The following is a 19,671-nucleotide window of genomic DNA, read 5'->3' as shown; positions in this document are numbered from 1 at the left end:
GGTGAGCTGGAGGCTAAAAAACGGTGAGCTAGCTCACACTTACTCAGCTGAGAGGGAACACTGGTCTCCACCACTGAGCCGTGGCCCCTCCTGACAGCAGGAAGCCATTTTTCGGGGGGGGGGGCAGCAGCTTTCGCCCACAGGGTCTCATCTTTAAGCCGGGGCTTAGCTCCAGACCATATGGTAAGGAAGGCTTCTTTAAGAGGCTTTAAAATCCCTGGAGGATGGGCGACGTGGGGTGGGGGGGGGGAGGTTGATTGGCAGTCATTAGCTTCTGATGATTAAGGGGAACCTGTGAATGCAGCTCAGGATGTCTGAGCACCGGCCGCCCCCGAGCAAAGGGAGGCGGCCGCTGCCACCCTGCCCAGCTGGGGGGGCTTCCAGCGGCTTACAAACGCCTTTCCCTCCCCCGCCCCACACCCTGTGAGGTAAAAGAAGAAGAGAAGAGATTGGATTTATACCCCGCCCTTCACTACCCAAGGGAGTCTCGGAGCGGCTTACAAACTCCTTTCCCTTCCCCTCCCCACAACAGACACCCTGTGAGGTGGGTGGGGCTGAGAGAGCTCTTGACAGAAACTGCTCTTTTTCAAGGACAGCTCTTATCAGAGCTACAGCTTGCCCAAGGTCATCCAGCAGGTGCAAGTGGAGAATCAAAGCCGGTTCTCCCAGATTAGAGTCCGCGCACTTAACCACTACACCAAACTGGCTCAGAAGTGAGCAGTGACTGATGAAAGCTCCTCCCCTGCCACCGATTTGGTTAGTCTTGAAGGTGCTGCTGGACTCTCGCTCTTTTCTAGTGCTACAGACAGACTCACACGGCTACCCGTCTTGCTCTATCTGAAGAAGTGAGCAGTGAGTCGTGAAAGCTCCTCCCCTGCCACAAATTTTGCTAGTGATTGAAGGTGCTGCTGGACTCTCGCTCTTTTCTAGTGCGACAGACAGACTCACACGGCTACCCGTCTTGCTCTGTCTGAAGAAGTGAGCAGTGAGTCACGAAAGCTCCTCCCCTGCTACCAATTTTGCTAGTCTTTAAGGTGCTGCTGGACTCTTGCTCTTTTTCTATTGCTGCAGACAGTCTAACTTGGCTATTCGTCTTCATCTGTTGGAACAGTGTTGAAGAGGGACGCTAAAACAGGGTGCTGGACTCGATGGGGTATCTGGGTGGTTCTTACGCTGTCTGCGTGTAGGAGGAGGGAAAAGAGCTCAATTAGATTCGAGTCCAATAGCACCTTATATATTTATTTATCTAATAGTCTGCATTTCGCCCCAATGGGGACCCAAAGGAGCTCACATCCTCCTCTCCTTAGTTTTATCCCCACGACAACCCTGTGAGGTAGGTGAGGCGGAGAGTGTGTGACTGGCCCAAGGTCACCCAGGGAGCTCCCATGGCACGAGCAGGGATTCGAACCCGGGTTTCCCAGATTCCCAGGGTATAAGCTTTCAAGAGTTAGAGTGCCCTTCATCGGTCACGAGTAGGAATGGAGATCGGAGCCTTTGCATCCCAGTCCCAGGAAAAAAAGGTGAGCGCCTCTGAGCATGTGCAGAGCGTTTCACCCTTGCAGTCGATTGACTAGAGCCTCTGTGCATTGGATGCCCCGACCCGTTCATCGTTTTCCGTCAGAAGGACTGGTGTGAGCTGGGGAGGCCCTTGGCAGTTGCCGTTCCTGGCACTGAGGCATTGCAGAAACGGGTCATTGGGAGAGAAGGGGGTACCTTCGCATGAGCGGTCTGGGCTCTGCCATTGTGCAGGAGCACATGACACATGAAACTGCCTTACGCAGCGGCTCTCCAGGGTCTCACATCACCTACTGCCTGTTAACTGGAGATGCCGGGGATTGAACCGGGGACCTTCTGCACACAAAGCAGAGGCTCTGCCACTGAGCCACGGCCCCTGCTTAGACTGGCAGCGGTTCTCCAGGGTCTCAGGTAGAGGTCTTTCCCATCACCTACTGCTTGGTCCTTTTTAGAGAGCCAGTTTGGTGTAGGGGTTAAGTGCGCTGACTCTAATCTGGGAGAGCCGGGCTTGATTCCCCACTCCTCCACTTGCACCTGGCTGGATGACCTTGGGCAAGCCGTAGTTCTGATAAGAGCTGTCCTTGAAAAAGAGCAGTTTCTCTCAGAGCTCTCTCAGCCCCACCTGCCTCACAGGGTGTCTGTTGTGGGGAGGGGAAGGGGAAGGAGATGGTAAGCCACTCTGAGACTCCCAAGTGAAGGGCGGGGTATAAATCCAATCTCTTCTTCTTCTTCTTCCTCTTCTTCTTCTTTTAAATGGAGATGACCGGGATTGAACTTGGGATCTTCTGCACACAAAGGGAACCTTTACCACTGAGCTAAAGCCCCTCTTCAGGGTCTCGGGCAGGGGTATTTCACAACACCTACTTCCTAGTCCTTTTAACTGGCAATGCGAGGGATTGAACCTGGGACCTTCCGCATGCAGATCAGATGCTCTGCCACTGAGCCACGCCTCCTGGCTGTTGTTGGCAACACACCAAGGAAGCCACTGGAGGAGGGCCAGGACCCAGAGTCAGACTTCCAGTCCGTGTTGTGTTACCACATTTGTCGGTATTGTGCCATCAGGAAACAGGCAGCCAACTAGTTTCCTGTCCCACCCCCCTTTCCTCCTCCTCCTCTTCCTCTTCTGCTGCCCTTTTGAATCGCCATAGAAATGGTTTTGCCCACACCAAAGAATTCCCGGGGTCTGCAAGATCAGCTTTTGGAAGTTTCCCTCTCTGCGGCTACGCTGTGGGAAGAAGAGTTCCCCCCACCCCCCACACACACCCCATTGGGACTCCCCCCCCCCCCCAAAAAAAAGCCTAGAAGTTTCACCTTCCCAGAGCTTTGGCGAGAGATTTCTCTTACTTTGACTAGCATCGGGAGTCTCCAATTTGCTGTAGTGGTTAGGAGCACAGACTCTAATCTGGAAGAACCAGGTTTGATTCCCCACTACTCCTCCACATGCAGCTGCGGGTGTGACCTTGGGTCAGTCACAAGTTCTCTCCAAGCTGTTCTCTCAAGAGCAGTCCTCGAAAGAGCTCCCTCAGCCCCACTGACCTCACGGGGTGTCTGTGTTGGGGAGGGGAAGGGAAAGGGAAAGGAGATTGTGAGCTGCTCTGAGACTCCTTCGGGTAGTGAAGGGCATCTTTGGCAGATGCTGTGAATTCAGCTCTGTTACAATCCCTCTACAATAGGCACTGAGCCCTGCTGTGTGGGCTGGGCTTGTGCATTCCATGACATACCCTGCGGCATACATAAGGTCTTGGGTTCGGATTCATTCCCAGCATCTTCAGGGGAGAGTATCTCGGGTCAGTGGTGCTGGAAAAGGCCTGTCACCGAACAGGCCGAGGGTATACAGCAGCTCCATACATTAGTGTGTCCGGAGAGCCAAGGCAGTCAAGAAACACTGGACATGGATTCAAGTCTCTCGCTTAGCCGTGAAACTCCTCTAGCTGATTTGGGCCGGACTTATGCGCTCTTGGTGTGGCCTGCCTCACAGGGTTGTCGTGGAGGGGGTAGTCCAGCCTACGCTGGCCGGAGCTTCTCGGGAATGAGCAGCAAATAACAAAAAGGCAGATGGGCGACGGAAGGCTGTGGGGGCAAGCCCTTGGCACCGCTCAGCCACATACCCGTGACTCATCTCGGTACCTGGAATGAGCCAGGCCGGCGTCTAGAGCCTCGGGCACGTCTCCTTGCGGCTTGGCCAGCCTGGCAGGTGCCCAGTGGCACATCCTGCCTCAACCGCTTGCCCCCCCCCCTGTCTGTCTCATTCAGCAGCTTTGGGGCCCCGCTGATGCTTCCGGTCTGCAGCATCACACCATGATCTCTAGGTCTGCTTGCCTGAAGGACGGGTCCGTCTTTTTCTCGGGGAGGCGGCCAAGCGACTCCATCCTTCCAGATAACCCCGCCAAACGCACGTCGGTCTGTTTGCGGCAGGCCAGGGGTCTGAAAGGAGGAGAGGGAGGGAAACTGCGGGGAGGGCGGGGTATAAATCGAATTAAATAAATAAAATAAATAAAAGACACACACCGCTTCTCCTCAGGAGGGCAGACGGACTCTGCATCGGCAGCCAGAGTCCCCGTACTGGTCCTTCGCGCATCGAAGTCAGGGGGTGCCCTTCCAGGAGAGCTGAGCCGGACGTCTCATGGAACCTCCTTAGACAGAGTCAAATTCTGGGTCCGTCTAGCCCCGTGGTGTATACTGAGTATCTCCCAGGGTCTCAGGCAGCATACTCCAGGGGGCGGGGGCCGGGACCTTCAGCATTTCCAAGGTCTCACCACCAACCTGCAGCCTGATACAGAAGAAGGCCATTCGGCCCAGCTGGCTGTAGCTGTCCCAAGTTCTCAAGTGGGAAAATGTCTTTCCCAGCAGCCGTCAGGCCTTCTGCTTTGCGAAGCCGGTGCCTTGCCACTGAGCTGTGCCCCTTCCCTCCCTCTGTTTACGGGAAGCAGAGGGCGAGACCCCAAGAGCTGCTGACAACCACATCACTTGCGGGGAGGACCAGGGAGTCATTGATGCGAAAGACTTCTGCCTGAGACCCTGGAGAGTTGCTGCCAGTCTGAGTAGGAGCCGTGGCTCACTGGAACAGCCTCCTGCTCGGCATGCAGAAGGCCCCAGGTTCAATCCCCGGCATCTCCAGTTAAAAGGACCAAGCACTAAGTGATGGGAAAGACCTCCACCTGAGACCCTGGAGAGGGGCTTTAGCTCAGTGGTAGAGCCTCTGCTTGGCATGCGGAAGGTCAGAAGGCCCCAGGTTCAATCTCCGGCATCTCCAGTTAAAAGGACCAAGCAGTAAGTAATGGGAAAGACCTCCACCTGAGACCCTGGAGAGCCGCTGCCAGTTTGAGGAGACAATCCTGACCTTGGTGGACTGATGGGCTGACTCTGCGTAAGGCAGCTTCATGTGTCATGTGCTCCTGCACAAAGGCAGAGCCCAGACCACTAGTGCGAAGATACTCACCTTTTCACAGTTCTCTCAGAGCTCTCTCAGCCCCGGCATCTCCAGCATAAAAGGGCCAGGCAGTAGGTGATGTGAAAGACCTCTGCCTGAGACCCTGGAGAGCTGCTGCCGGTCTGAGTTGGGTCTGTGGCTCAGTGGAAGATCCTCTGCTCAGCATGCAGAAGGTCCCAGGGTTTGGTTGACAAGCCAGTTTGGTGTAGTGGTTAAGTGTGCGGACTCTAATCTGGGAGAACCGGGTTTGATTCCCCATTCCTCTTCTTGCACCTGGCTGGATGACCTTGGGCAAGCCCTAGTTCTGATAAGAGCTGTCCTTGAAAAAAGAGCAGCTTCTGTCAGAGCTCTCTCAGCCCCGCCTACCTCACAGGGTGTCTATTGTGGGGAGGGGGAAGGGAAAGGAGTTTGTAAGCCGCTCTGAGACACCTTTGGGTAGTGAAGGGCGGGGTATAAATCCAATCTCTTCTTCTTCTTCATCAATCCCCGACATTTCCAGTTAAAAGGACCAGACAGTAGGTGATGGGAAAGACCTTGGAGAGCCACCGCCAACTTGGGTCGACAAGACTGTCCTTGATAGACCAAATATCTGACTCAGTATGTGTCTTCTAGGATAAGCTCAGCCTACGGTTGAGATGGACTCCAAAAGAAGAGGGTTTTGCAAATGCAAACAGGTGCTTCTAACAGTGGATTTTGCTGGGGGAGTTCCTAGCAATGCTCCCTCTAAGCTGTGGAGTCCTGTGAGCAACAATTCTACTTGGTGAGCTGCTGGCATTAAAGTTGTGAGCGAGCGACGTGGCCCCTGCATAAATTAGTTTGCTCCTGAGCAAAGACAAAAATGCGTGAGCCGGAGGCTAAAAAACTGTGAGCCAGCTCACACTCACTCAGCTTAGAGGGAACCCTGGACTCACTTGCCGTGGGAACGATTCAGACGTTGCGCTGTGGATCTGTCGACCTAACAAACTTCCTTCTGCCCCTGCCAGTACATGGGTTGCGTGGAAGTGCTCCAGTCGATGAGGGCGCTGGACTTCAACACGAGGACTCAAGTCACGAGGTGAGCCGTCCCCGTTTTCTTTCCGGAGGCAGGGGACGACCTCCCCCCACAGGGCAAGGGAGGACCCTGGAGGGGTTTTGAGCAAAACCAGCCCTTCGGGGCTGGCCCCCAGCGGGGAGGGGACCAGCCGCGGAGTCCGGCAGAAAAGGCCGGCCGCCCACCCAACACACAAACACACACTCTCTCTCCAGCCATTAGAGGCAGGAGGTGGAGGAGGAGTGAGATGGGGGCAAGGCATGGGTGGTGGGGGGGAGAGAAGCGGGTGTCTGCTCACTTATCCATTACCGGGCAGACTCGGGGTCTGGAGAGAGGTGGCCGGAGGGAGCAGCCAGCAGGAGATGGAAAAGCTTCGGCAGCCAAGCCCCGCACCCCTGTCAGCGGGGTTCTGTTTTAATCCGCCAAAGACAGGAAGCATTTATACAGCCTCATCAAATATTAACCGGCCTCGCTCGATGTTATTTATTTATTTTTTCCCCTGTCCTCCGGCTGCCCTGAGGAACCTTGGGGGCGGGTGATGCGGAGTGTCTGCGTGCACACGCATGGCTCGCCCGGCTAAAGGGGGGGGGCATGCGCATCGGGATTGGAGGGGGAGGGGGAGGGGAGGAGATTTGATTTATACCCCGCCCTTCATTACCTGAAGGAGTCTCAGAGCGGCTTACAATCCCCTTCCCCTCTCCACAACAGACACCCTGGGAGGTAGGTGGGGCTGAGAGAGCTCCTTGAAGAACTGTTCTTGAGAGGACAGCGCTGAGAGAACTTGGGACTGACCCAAGGTCACAGCGGCAGCTGCATGTGGAGGAGTGGGGAATCAAACCAGGTTCTCCCAGATTAGAGTCCACGCTCCTAACCACTACACCAAACTGGCTCTCAATTTCAAAGAGAGAGAGAGAGGGTCTGCCTTCTTGGGTTTTCTTGTCCCAGTCCGAAAGGCCAGTCCCTGCTATGGCATGCCTCTTTCTCCTCTGCCTCCTTCCCAGCTGTTCTTTACCCTCATAATCCCTACCTTGTGATGTGAGAGTGAGTGACTGCAGCCCTCCCATGCACTTAAGGCAACTCTCAGGAGGCTGTCCGGTGCATCTCTGCGTGAGTCTCCAGTCTGGACCTAACAGAGCTCTACTTAGAGGGGTGGGTTCATTCTGCTGCATCCCTCCCAGGGGTGTGTACTCGCACCCTGGATCATTATTTATTAAAACATCTATACCCCACCTTTCCTCATGGTTCAAGGCAGCTTAACAGCCATTTGGTTGCTCCCAGTCAGTGCAAAGCAAAGAACGGACTCGCCCTTAAAGAAGGCAATCCCAGGACGGAGGTTGCTGCAGAAGCACAGCGGGTGGGCTCCTCCGAAGAGCCCCGTTTTTTTCCTCGACGTGCTCTAAAAGTAAACGTTCCGGGTGCAGGAGTTAAAGATGTCCTCAGTTCTGATTCTGAAAAAGAGATCCTGAGCTGTCAGAAGCTTGTGAAATGTTGCCTCGCCTTTATAAGCATCGTGGGTGTACAATGGAGCCCCCTTTCCCCAGCAGAGGTGGTTGTTTCTCCCTCCCTCCCCCCTCTATGTGCTTCAGCGTACCAAGGTACAAGCAGTGCCGCCAAATCAGATAAGAGGCCTTCTAGTCCGGCCTCCTGTTTCTCACGCCAGGGGGCAAGATGTTTCTGGGAGACTCATGAGCGGAGCATGAAGGCACTGCAGCCCTCCCCCTGCTATCGACCTCTGCCCTTGGTGTTCGAAGGTAGACTGCTTCCGGAGGTTCCTTCAGACCATGGTGGCGAATAATTCTTCCTCTGTGAATTCGTCCCCCTTTTGAAAAGTCTCAGGCACCATTCTTGTAGCAGAGTCAAAACCAGCATGGGTCTGGTGTGGTGGATAAGAGTGGCAGACTCTAATCTGGGAGAACCGTGTTTGATTCCCCACTTCTCCACATGAGCCAGTTTGGTGTAGTGGTTAAGTGCGCGGACTCTAATCTGGGAGAACCGTGTTTGATACCCCACTTCTCCATATGAGCCAGTTTGGTGTAGTGGTTAAGTGCGCGGACTCTAATCTGGGAGAACCGCATTTGATTCCCCACTCCTCCACTTGCACCTGGCTGGATGACCTTGGGCAAGCCGTAGCTCTGATAAGAGCTGTTCTTGAAAAAGAGCAGTTTCTGTCAAGAGCTCTCTCACCCCCACCTACCTCCCAGGGTGTCTGTTGTGGGGAGGGGAAGGGAAAGGAGTTTGTAAGCCACTCTGAGACACCTTCGGGTAGTGAAGGGCGGGGTATAAATCCAATCTCTTCTTCTTCTTTTACCTCACAGGGTGTCTGTTGTGGGGAGGGGAAGGGAAAGGAGTTTGTAAGCTGCTCTGAGACACCTTTGGGTAGTGAAGGGCGGGGTATAAATCCAATCTCTTCTTCTTCCACATGCAGCCAGTTGGGTGACCTTTGGTCAGTCACAAGTCCTCTCAGAGCTGTTCTCTCAAGAGCAGTCCTTGAAAGAGCTCTCTCAGCCCCACCTCCCTCACAGGGTGTCTGTTGTGGGGAGAGGAAGGGAAGGAGATTGTAAGCCACTCAGAGAATCCGAGTGAAGGGCAGGGTATAAATCCAGCTCTTCTTCTGGGGGCAGATTGGGGTGGGTGGGTGGGCCAAGTTGGACGGAATTCGCCGGGTCTGAGTTCAGGATGTTTACCAGCACGTACAAGGCTCTCTTTCTCCTCTCCATACAGGGAGGCCATCGGCTTGGTCTGTGAAGCAGTGCCCGGCGCCAAGGGAGCCATCCGGCGGAGGAAGGTGAGATGCTTGGTTGGGGAAGCTGTGGTGGTGGTGGGAGGGGGGGATTAGACTGATCAAAGGAAGGGGCGGTGCGCTCCATACAAAACCAACCTCTGCACCCTGAACGATGTCCCGCCACCACTTTGGCTTCCAGCGCTTTGGCAAACATCGGCGAGAGCCAGCGCGGCATAGCGGTTAAGAGCGACAGACCCTAATCCGGAGAACTGGGTTCGATTCTGCGTTCCTTCCCATGAAGCCAGCTGGGTGTCCTTGGGTCAGGCACAGCTCTCTCCGAACTCTCTCAGCCCAAAAAACAAGTCTCCCTCGCCACCTAGTGGTGCATAACACTAAAAGAGCTAGAACTTCAGGCTACAAGATCATCTTAGGATCTCCTGGCTATACTACCCACCGTAAAGTAATAATTATTAATTAGTAGCAAACCTTGGCAACTACGCTTTCAGTTTTCTCTGTGCAGTCGTGAGGACTAGAAGTTGCTTCTGACTTGAAACTAGAGATTGGAAATATGGGAGTCAGCGTAGGGACAAAGGGCGGGGGGGGGGCTGTGTTAGTCTGGAGCAGCCCGAAGCACCAAGAGTGTTGTAGTGCCATGAAGACTACATTGTACCTGGCGGCTGAAGCCAGTTCGGTGTAGTGGTTAGGAGCACGGACTCTAATCTGGGAGAACCGGGTTTGAGTCCCCGCTCCTCCACATGCAGCTGCTGGTGTGACCTTGGGCCAGTCACAAGTTCTTTCAGAGCTGTTTTCTCAAGGGCAGTCCTCGAAAGAGCTCTTTCAGCCCAACCTGCCTCACAGGGTGTCTGCTGTGGGGAGGGGAAGGGAAAGGAGATTGTAAGCCGCTCTGAGACTCCTTCGGGTAGTGAAGGGCGGGGGATAAATCCAATCTCCTCCTCCTCCTCGGTGCGTGAGAGCCAGTTTCTGTGGAGTCGACTCTGCCCTCCCCTTCCTCTGAGCTTCTGCTTAGAACAAACTGATTGTTTCTTCCAAGGGCCACGAGAACCGGCTTAAGGGTTTCCTCTCAGGCTTGTGGAGACGCGTGGCTCTGGAGGGGCGCTTGCTTCCCCACAAGAGGGGGAGACTCCAGCCTAACCGCCCTTTCCTCCCAAGGCCGCCCCTCGCTGGGAAGTGGAAGTCAGGGGTGGGGGAGACTGCAATAAAAGTCTCCGAGCAGGCAGCGCTGATCAATATATAACCATAACGGTCCATCTAATGGACAGAGAGGAAGGCTGGGGGGGGGGGGGCAATCGGTCATCTCCCTTTTCTTCCTCGTTCTTTTTTCCTCTTCCTGCCGTGCGTCCTCTCCAGGTTTGTTTCTCGCATTCCCTCCCTCTTTTCCCACATCCGATTTATCTATTTTGCTCGGTGTCTTGTTGCTGTTGTTAAACCCACCCTACCCCTGAATACTCTGCCTGGTTGGTAACTGTCCTGGTTTATGGCTATTTGAGGACCTCTGTTCGGTCGAGGCACGTTTTATGGGTAGACACGGAGCCGGCAAAGAGAGGATACGCAGAGACAAACCCCGCCTTTCCTTGCTTGGGAGGGGCTTCATAAAAGCACCCCCAAATCCTTTCTTCCCAACCAGCAGAAAAGCACCCCAGACCACCTCACAGGGTCGTCTGGGTCGGCATGACTAAACACCAAGGCCGTGTGGTCGTGTGGCCGGCATGACTAAACACCAAGGCTCACGGAACGCTTTTAGCTTCCCACCGAAGTGGTCCCTATTTATCTACTTGCAATTTCTTGCTTTCGAACTGCTAGGTTGGCAGGAGCTGGAACTAGAGACAGGAGCTCAATCCGTCATGCGGCGCACTTGGGTCTCGAACTGCTGAACTACCGACCTTCCACAGCCTGCAGTTCAGCGTCTTAACCACTTGAGCCACCGCAGCTCCCCAGGAGCACCTTAAAGACTATCAAAATCTGTGGTCGAATCTGAAGAATTGAACGGTGACTCACGAAAGCTCCTCCCCTGCCACAAATGTTGTTAGTCTTTAAGGTGCTCCTGGACTCTTGCTCTTTTCCACACTTGAGTCTGAGAAGCTTAAAATCCTTCAATAACAACTTCCTTTAATAAATGTGTTGACCAAATGAAGTTGCCTTATACTGAATCCGACCCTTGCTCCATCAAGGTCAGTGTTGTCTACTCAGACTGGCAGCAGCGCTCCAGGGTCTCAGGTCCCATCACCTGACACCCAACCCTTTTAATTGGAGATGCCGGGGATCGAACCTGGGAAATTCTGCACACAGAGCAGAGGCTCTTCCACTGAGACAAAACCCCTCACCAAAACACAAAGCTGCCATATACTGGATCCGATTATTGGGTCATCTCTACTCAGACTGGCAGCGGGTCTCAGGCGGAGGAGGTCTTTCACATCACCTACTGCCTGAGCCTTTTCCTTAATTGGAGGTGCTGGGAATTGAACTCTTCTGATGTTCTTGTGTAAAGTCAGTATTCTGTATACTCAGAATGGCAGTGGCCCTCCAGAGTCTTATTTTGAGGTCTTCCATCTCACCTAATACCTGAGCCTTTTCCTTCACTGGAGATGCAGGGGACTGAGCCTGGGACCTTCTCCATGCCAAGCCGACGTTCTATCCACTGTAGCCGCAATCCCTTCCTTAGATTTCCTCTTTATGTTCTCCACTGTGCTTACAGTTGGGAGCGATTCTTCTTCAGGGACATACAAGGAGCCTTATATAGGGTTCCCCTGCCCTACCGTGGCTAACCTGATCTCCTCAGAAGCGGGGGGAGGGGGGGTTGGCCCTGGCTAGGGCTTGGAGAGGAGACCTCCAAGGAAGTCCCGAGTTGCGACACGGAGGCAGGCAAGTGGCAAACCACCTTTGTTAATCTCTTGCCTTGAAAGCTCTACGGGGTCGCCCTGATTAGCAGTTGGATGGGAGACCACCAAAGAAGTCCAGGGTCGCTCCGCAGAGGCAGGCAAGTGGCAAACCCCCTCTGAGTGTCTCTTGAAAGCTCTACGGGGTCGCCCTGGTTAGCAGTTGGAGGAAGTCCAGGGTTGTTACGCAGAGGCGAGGCAAGGGCAAACCACTTCTGAATGTGTCTTGCCGTGAAAACCATATGGGATTGCCATAAATCCGCTGTAACCTGATGGCGACAGACAGACAGACAGACGACAGATAGATGGGATAGATACGGATATAGAAATGTCCTCAGACAGAGACCGGTCATTTCCAGCACCTGCTCCTCCAGATCTTCCGGGCAGATGGTCTGGCTGGATTGAACGTGGGCCCTTCTGCGTGCAAAGCAGGTGCTCTGCCCACTGAGCCTCAGCCCCTCTCCCAGTTTCCTAAGGCGAAGGGTCTTGAAACAATCCTCCCTGAGCCAGTGGGGATCTTGGAGGGATTAGAGCCAGGAGGGCCAGACGCGGATGGATTACTGCCAGGACAGGATAGAGTCACCAGTGACTTTTTTAAAAACAAGAAATTGCTCTGTTCTAAGACGAAACGACTGTCCTTTAAATGGAAACATCAGGTCACAGGTGGGGGGGGAATGCTTTTCAAAAATAGAGCATTACGTCGGATAGTTGTGGGTCCTCTAGCCGTATGCCGGCCCCACCTCTGACCTTGGGTGCTTTTCGTCCAAGTCAGAATGGCACTGGGCACTCTAAGCTTGGGGAGAACACAGCGAACACTCCCACCGCCAGCATTCTAGTAAAACTTTGCTTTTACGTAGCGATGTTTGAGTGTTCAGAGCGCTCCTCGCCCTCACAACAGCCCTGCAAGGTGGGTCAGGGTTGTTTCAGCACCTGCTGCAAACAGCTGAGGCTTTCCTCCGGATGCCCAGAGAGTTTACTGCAGAGGGCGAGAGACAAACCAGGGTCATTGTGGTTTATGACTCTCAGTGCGGTCCTGTGCAGAATCATTCCAGGGTAAGCCCGGGCACTGAAAGGAGGAATGCCACCAGAAAGTGGGGAGAAGAAGAAGAGATTGTTTTTATATCGTGCCCTTCACTACCCGAAGGAGTCTCAGAGCAGTTTACAATCTCCTTTCCCTTTCCCTCCCCACAACAGGCACCCTGTGAGGTAGGCGGGACTGAGAGAGGTCTTTTGAGAAGTGCTCATGAGAGAACAGCTCTGAGAGAACTTGGGACTGACCCAAGGTCACACCAGCAGATGCATGTGGAGGAGTGGGGAATCAAACCCAGTTCTTCCAGATTATTCTGCACTCCTAACCACTACACCGAACTGGCTCTCAGGGTACTTCCACACCTCACAGTTACCCAGGGTACTTCCACACCTCACAGAAAGCTGAAATTTGGTATACATACAGTCCAAGACACTCAGATGAACAGTTCGTAAACGTGATATAGTCCATGGGGTCGCGAAGAGTCGGACTCGACTGTGCGACTGAACAACAACAACAACAAGATGGGATATGGAGAGCCGTGGCTCAGTGGTAGAGCCTCTGCTTTGCATGAGTGATGTGTGGGAACTCTCCAATGCAAGAACAAGATGCATTTCTTTCTTTTAGGAGGTGCTACTGTCACAAGAAAAGAAAAAGGTTTCAGTTTTGTTTTTGCATGTCGGTGGGTGTTCTGTTTGTAATAATTGTTTGGATACACTATATTTTTAATAGGCTAGTTGTGATAATCTCATGCCAAGTAAAAATGTCCGTAGTCATATTTTATGTTCCTGAAGTAACAGAATGACTTTCAGTCTGGAAAAGAAAAAGTGCTAATGTAGCATTTTTTTCACTTTTTCCAACCTTTTTCCAAAAACTTTTCCCCCCCCCCCCCGAAAAAAACCAGATTTTTTCCCGACTATCAAAATGTCTGGAAATTTTACATCTCTAGTCAAGTGGATGCTGGACCACTGAGCCACGGCCCCTCCTCATGCGATGTGAAAGACCCCTGACCAAGACCTGGAGAGCCACTAGTGGTCTGAGGAGACAGTAGTGCCTTTGGTAGACCAAGGGTCTGACCCTGCATTGAGCAAGGAGTTGGACTAGATGGCCTGTATGGCCCCTACCAATTCTTTGATTCTGTCATTCTAGGATTCAGTATAAGGCAGCTTTGTGTGTGTTCATTTGGAGTATTGCTCAGAAGTGCCAGAGGAAGGACTGTTTGCTCTTCCCGTGTAGAATTGTGTTTCTCCCCGTGTATGCTGCAGGCAGATCCCACAACATAAATCAGAAATTTGCACAGGGGAGATGCATGGTGCTTGCAAATTCCACAAATATGGGATGTGCGCAACTTCCTTGGGCATTTTTCAGCCGCAGAAAACAGACGGGGTTGTGATAAACACTAAACGGAAGGGGTGGTGTTCACGTTATCGTCAGTAAAGGGGTTTCAGGTACTGGGACCCCTGCATGAGATCTTAGAAAGCCGCTGTCAGAGTATATGACGCAGGGCTACAGACAGGCCCAATACCTTTAAAAAGGGGAGGCAAATTCCACAGGCCTCTCTGTGACCACTAACTAAGTAGAGCCTCCAGGTTTAGAAGCAGCGTATCTTAAATTACCAAGGGGGCTTAGCTTCTGGGCTCTCCAGATATTTATGGCCGGCCCAGGTTGCCGCGCTGAATCCGGAACAGAACATAAGAGACTCGGGCAGAGTTTTTCTTCGCTCAGCCCAACCCGGTCGCACACCAATTCCCAATTGTTGATGCTCTTCCTTCCCTTTTTACCTCTGTTTAAGAACCTCCTGACAGCTCTGGGAAGTGAGTCTGTTAGATGGGGAAGTCTCCTCCCCCTTTCCAGGCTGTTTCCTCCCCCTCCGCTTAACCGCCCTCCTGTCTCCCTCCCGGCAGCCCTGCGGCCGCTCGCTCAACTCCATCCTCGGCAAGAGCAACCTGAAGTTTGCCGCCATGCCCATCACGCTCACCATCTCCACCAGCAGCCTCAACCTCATGGCGTCCGACTGCAAGCAGGTGAGTAAAGGCCCCTCCCCTTCCAGCCCGGGAGGTTCAAACGTGACCCTTGGCGAGGCCAAAGAACTTAACTTGTGCAGCTTTGTGCAACGCTCAGCGTCGTAAGAGCCCTTCTGGATCAGACCAGTGAGGGTCCACCTAGTCCAGCATCCCGTCTCACACAGGGGCCTCCGCCAGTTCCCCTGGAGGACCAACAACAGGGCAGAGAGGCCGAGGCCTTCCCCTCATAAGGACATAAGAAGAGCCCTGGTGGGTCAGACCAGTGAGGGTCCATCTAGTCCAGCATCCTGTCTCACACAGTGGCCTCAACCAGTTCCTCTGGAGGGCCAACAAGTGGGCAGAGAGGCTGAGGCCTTCCCCTCATAAGAACATCATGTTCCTACCGCCACCCTTGTCTCTAATTCTTCGCCCTTCTCTTCTGCCCCTAGATCATTGCCAATCATCACATGCAGTCGATTTCTTTTGCATCCGGAGGGGATCCGGTGAGTGTGTGTCAGGCTCAACTACGACTGACTCTAGGAGTGGGCTTGTCCATGTCCATCTTCTGGGTTCTTAAAAATCAAGCATCTGCTGCTTAGGTACACTTCCCAAGCATGCAGCGATCCCTCTGGAGATCCTAGGAGCCGGGGTGGGGGTGGGGGTTGGAGTTGAATAAGATTTCTAGCTAAGGTTGGCCTGTTTCTCCTCCCCCCTGATTAGCAGCAGAATCGGAACAAACTGTGCGAAGTCAGAGAACAGGGGTGCATCTGTCTGTTTGGGTGCCAAGCACCAGGCGGGCCCTGGAGATCTCTCAGAATTACAACCGATCTCCCGGCTACAGAGAACAGCTCCCCTAGAGGAAACGGCTGCTTTGGAGGGTGGGCTGCCGGGCATTCTACCCCAACGAGGCCCCTCCCTTCTCCAAGCCCCACCCTTCACAAGCTCCGCCCTCTAGGGCTATTTTTGGGCAGGGACGCACAGGAACGGAGTTCCGGCTGCCTCCCTAGTTGGCCACGCCCAGCAGTAACTCATTAGCATAATAGGCCACACCCAACAGCAGGAACTCATTAGGATTGGCTACATTTGGGGTGTGTGGCCTAACATGCAAAGGAGTTCCTGCTACAAAAAAGCCCTGGGTTTTGACAACAAAGAAGGTAAACAGAATAAGAAGGGAAAGGTGGGTGTGGCTGGATAACCACACTTCTGGTAACATGGGGGTGTGGCCTAATGTGCTAATGAGCTGTGCTGTCAGGGGTGTGGCCCAATATGCTAATGAGTTCCTGTTGTTGGGTGTGGCCTATTATGCTAATGAGTTCCTGCTGGGCTTTTTCTACAAAAAGAGCCCTGCCGCCCTCCCCCCAAATCACCAGGAATCTCCCGGTCTGGATTTGGCAACCGTACCTGCACAAGCGTGTCGCCCGGTTCTGTAAAGCTGAGCGCAGAATTTCCAGGTCTCTGTGCTGCATCTCTTAATCATCCCAGGTTGATGAATCAGGGCCGGGGTAGCCTGACCCCATCAGATCTCGGAAGCTAAGTAGGGGGTCAGCCTTGGCTAGTCTTTGGAAGAGGGACCTCCAGGGAATACCAGGGGCGTGGCGCAGAGGCAGGCAGTGGCAAAACCGCCTCTGCTTTAAAAACAAGGCTAGCTCGCCACCTCGTGGTGCCTGACGCTGAAAAAGAGCTAGGGCTTGTGGCTGCCAGACAGTCTTAGGATCCCTTGGCTATTCTGCACACAACACCATATGGTAATCAATGTTCCCTCTAAGCTGTGGAGTCTTGTGAGCAAAACTTGTACTTTGTGAGCTAATGGCATTAAAGTTGTGAGCGAGCCGTTTGGCTGCCGCATAAATTAGTTTGCTCTAGAGTCATCCTTCCTGAGCTAAGACAAAAATGTGTGAGCCGGAGGCTAAAGAACTATGAGCTGGCTCACACTAACTCAGCTTAGAGGGACACACTGATGGTAATTATTCATTATTATTAGCTACCCCAGGCAGACTCTATTGACCTTCCTACTGCCTAGAGGCCGGCTTAGGGCAGAGGAGAACTGCGAGACTCGCTTCCACACTTGAGGCTGGGGTCCCGTTCCCTCCCCTTCCCCTGACACAACAGACCAAGGAACCTTTTGCGCCTGGGGGAAATGGCGTGTAAGTGGAACCAGATCTGTGGCATCCAAGCCTTAAGCCGGCACTCACCACCACTCTCCGCCTTCGCAGGACACAGCCGAGTACGTCGCCTACGTTGCCAAAGACCCTGTCAATCACAGAGGTAAGACCTCCCATGCCCCTCAGAAGGTGCTGCCTGAGTTTGCCCCCCCCCCCTGTTGCGGTGAGCATGCTGTGCCTTTGGTGGGCCAAACCCCCATTACCGCGCGGTCCCAACCCCCACATCTGGCTAGATGGCGGAGGAAGGGGGACACAGGGGAGTGCTCCTCCCTCCCGTGAGCAGTGGTGAGCTCCCCCTCCCTGGCAGTATTCAGGCAGCGGCTGGATGGACACATCTCAGAGATGCTTGAGGCTGATCTTGCATTGAGCAGGGGGTTGGGCCGGATGGCCTGTCTGCCCCCTTCCGGTTTGGTGTAGTGATTAAGAGCGCGGACTGTAATCGGGGAGAACTGGGTTTGATTGCCCATTCCTTCACATGCAGCTGTTGGTGTGACCTTGGGTCAGTCACAAGTTCCCTCAGAGCTGTTAAGAACATAAGAGATGCCAATGTTGGATCAGGCCAAAGGCCCATCCAGTCCAACACTCTGTGTCACACAGTGGCCAGAAATACCAGGTGCCATCAGGAGGTCCACCAGTGGGGCCAGGACACTAGAAGCCCTCCCACTGTTGACCCCCCCCAAGCACCAAGAAGACAGAGCATCACTTGCCCCAGAGCCCCTAGCTATACCTTGTGGCTCATAGCCACTGATGGACCTCTGCTCCATATACTTATCTAATTCCCTTTTGAAGCCGTCCATGCTTGTAGCCGCCACCACTTCCTGTGGCAGTGAATTCCAAGTGTTAATCACTCTTTGGGTGAAGAAGGACTTCCTTTTATCCGTTCTAACCCGACCGCTCAGGGTTCTCTCAAGGGCAGTTCTTGAGAGAGCTCTCTTCTCAGCCCCACCTCCCTCACAGGGTGTCTGTTGTGGGGAGGGGAGGGGAGGGGAAAGGAGATTGTAAGCCGCTCTGAGACTCCTTTGGGTAGTGAAGGGCGGGATAGAAATCCAAGCATCATCTCCTCCTCCAGAGGAGGAGGATCGGACGGTGCAGTTATGCAGGGGGGAAGAGTAAAGGTTCCCCTTCCCCTGCTGACTACCTTATGGGTCAGCAACCACAGAAATCTCCTGTGACTTCTAGTTTGGCATGAGGAGCCGGGGCCAGGTTTGTTTTATTGCGTTCCAGAGGGCAGCCACGTCTGTCTGCCGTAGATCAGTTAAGATTCCAGTCCAGTAGCACCTTAGAGACTGACAAGATTTTCAGGGTATGAGCTTTTGAGAGTCAGAGGTCTCTGACGAAGGGAGCTTTGGAACTCAAAAGCTTACGCTTCAAAAGTATCGTTGGTCTTTATTGATTTATTGGTTTTTATATCCTGCTTTTCTCCCTGATCGTGGACCCCAAGTAGCTTTGTGGTGTAGCCAGTTTGGTGTAGTGATTAAGAATGCGGTCTCTAATCTGGGAGAACCGGGTTTGAGTCCCCACTCCTCCCCATGCAGCGGCTGGTGTGACCTTGGGTCAGTCACAAGTTCTCTCAGAGCTGCTCTCTCAAGGGCAGTCCTTGGAAGAGCTCTCTCAGCCCCACCTCGCCCTCACAGAGTGTCTGTTGTGGGGAGGAGAAGTGAAAGGTGATTGTAAGCTGCTCTGAGACTCCGAGTGAAGGGTGGGGTATAAATCCAATCTCCTCCTCCTCCTCTTCTTCTCTTTTTGCATTGATGCCCCCCTCCTCCAATTAACCCTCACAATAATGACCTTGCAAGGGTAGCTCAAGCTGAGAGATGGTGACGGACCCAAGGTCACCTGGCGGGCTTCCATGGCTGGGCAGGAGACTTGAACCCCGATTCTAGTACGACACTCTTAACCACTACCCATGCCAGCCCTCCATTGTGAGGGTTTAGGGCCACGGTCAGGGGATCAGACTCTAGCAGTCTGCCCAGTTTTCCTGGTCCCTCCTTTTGAAACATAGAACTGGAAGGAACTCCTAAGGGTCATCTAGTCCAGCCCCCTGCACAGTGTAGGGATTTTTACCCCCCCCCCCCCCAGTTCCTCGCAATCCTAAGAGCTCGCGTTCTTTTTTTTTTTTTTCCTGGTTTGAGCCTCTGTCCGTCTCTCCCTGCAGCCTGCCACATCCTGGAGTGCCCAGAGGGGCTGGCTCAGGACGTCATCAGCACCATCGGGCAGGCGTTCGAATTGCGCTTCAAGCAGTACCTCAAGAACCCTCCCAAGCTCGTCACGCCTCACGACAGGTAAGGCCCAGAGGCTGAAGCCACTAGTCCCCGTGAGAGTGGGGAGACACCTGACCCTTTTTTTAGGGCATTTGCTGTAATCCTCAGAATCATACACCTGGTGCCCATCCCAGCACTTCCCCCCATCCCCTTTGCATGTTTTCTTCATAATTCCCTGCATTCCAGGCTTTCATTTAAGATAACCAGAAGAGCCCTGCTGGATCTGACCTGTGAGGGTCCATCTAGTCCAGCATCCTGTCTCACACAGTGGCCCCAACCAGTTCCTCTGAAGGGCCAACAACAGGGCAGAGAGGCCGAGGCCTTCCCCTGAGAAGAACATCAGAAGAGCCCTGCTGGATCAGACCAGTGAGGGTCCATCCAGTCCAGCATCCCGTCTCACACAGTGGCCTCAACCAGTTCCTCTGGAGGTCCAGCAACAGGGCAGAGGGGCCAAGGCCTTCCCCTCATAAGAACATCAGAAGAGCCCTGCTGGATCAGACCAGTGAGGGTCCATCTAGTCCAGCATCCCATCTCACACAGTGGCCTCAGCCAGTTCCTCTGAAGGGCCAACAACAGGGCAGAGGGGCCGAGGCCTTCCCCTCAGAAGAACGTCAGAAGAGCCCTGCT

The 19,671-nt window shown here is 53.6% G+C and overlaps 1 protein-coding gene and 1 non-coding gene across 4 annotated transcripts in view; one reads left to right on the top strand and one right to left on the bottom strand.

Moving 5' to 3' along the window:
- Window positions 1-19,671, top strand: part of SHC1 (SHC (Src homology 2 domain containing) transforming protein 1) — a 90,994-nt gene that overhangs the window by 59,842 nt on the left and 11,481 nt on the right. For all 3 annotated transcript variants that reach the window (XM_015419112.1, XM_015419111.1, XM_015419110.1), the window contains 6 exons: window positions 5,929-5,999; window positions 8,697-8,760; window positions 14,523-14,642; window positions 15,071-15,124; window positions 16,835-16,886; window positions 18,939-19,065. In XM_015419112.1, coding sequence (XP_015274598.1) covers window positions 5,929-5,999; window positions 8,697-8,760; window positions 14,523-14,642; window positions 15,071-15,124; window positions 16,835-16,886; window positions 18,939-19,065 — 488 coding nt within the window. The remainder of the gene's footprint in view (window positions 1-5,928; window positions 6,000-8,696; window positions 8,761-14,522; window positions 14,643-15,070; window positions 15,125-16,834; window positions 16,887-18,938; window positions 19,066-19,671) is intronic.
- TRNAT-UGU lies at window positions 1,821-1,892 on the bottom strand. Its single transcript has one exon. It is a non-coding gene; the product is annotated as a tRNA-Thr (tRNA).

Source organism: Gekko japonicus, unplaced genomic scaffold (assembly GCF_001447785.1).
Source record: "Gekko japonicus isolate JY-2015 unplaced genomic scaffold, Gekko_japonicus_V1.1 scaffold25, whole genome shotgun sequence".
In the NCBI taxonomy this organism is placed as follows: Eukaryota; Metazoa; Chordata; class Lepidosauria; order Squamata; family Gekkonidae; genus Gekko; species Gekko japonicus.
Note: the sequence above shows the minus strand (reverse complement) of the source record. Positions and strands in the feature narration are given on the sequence as shown.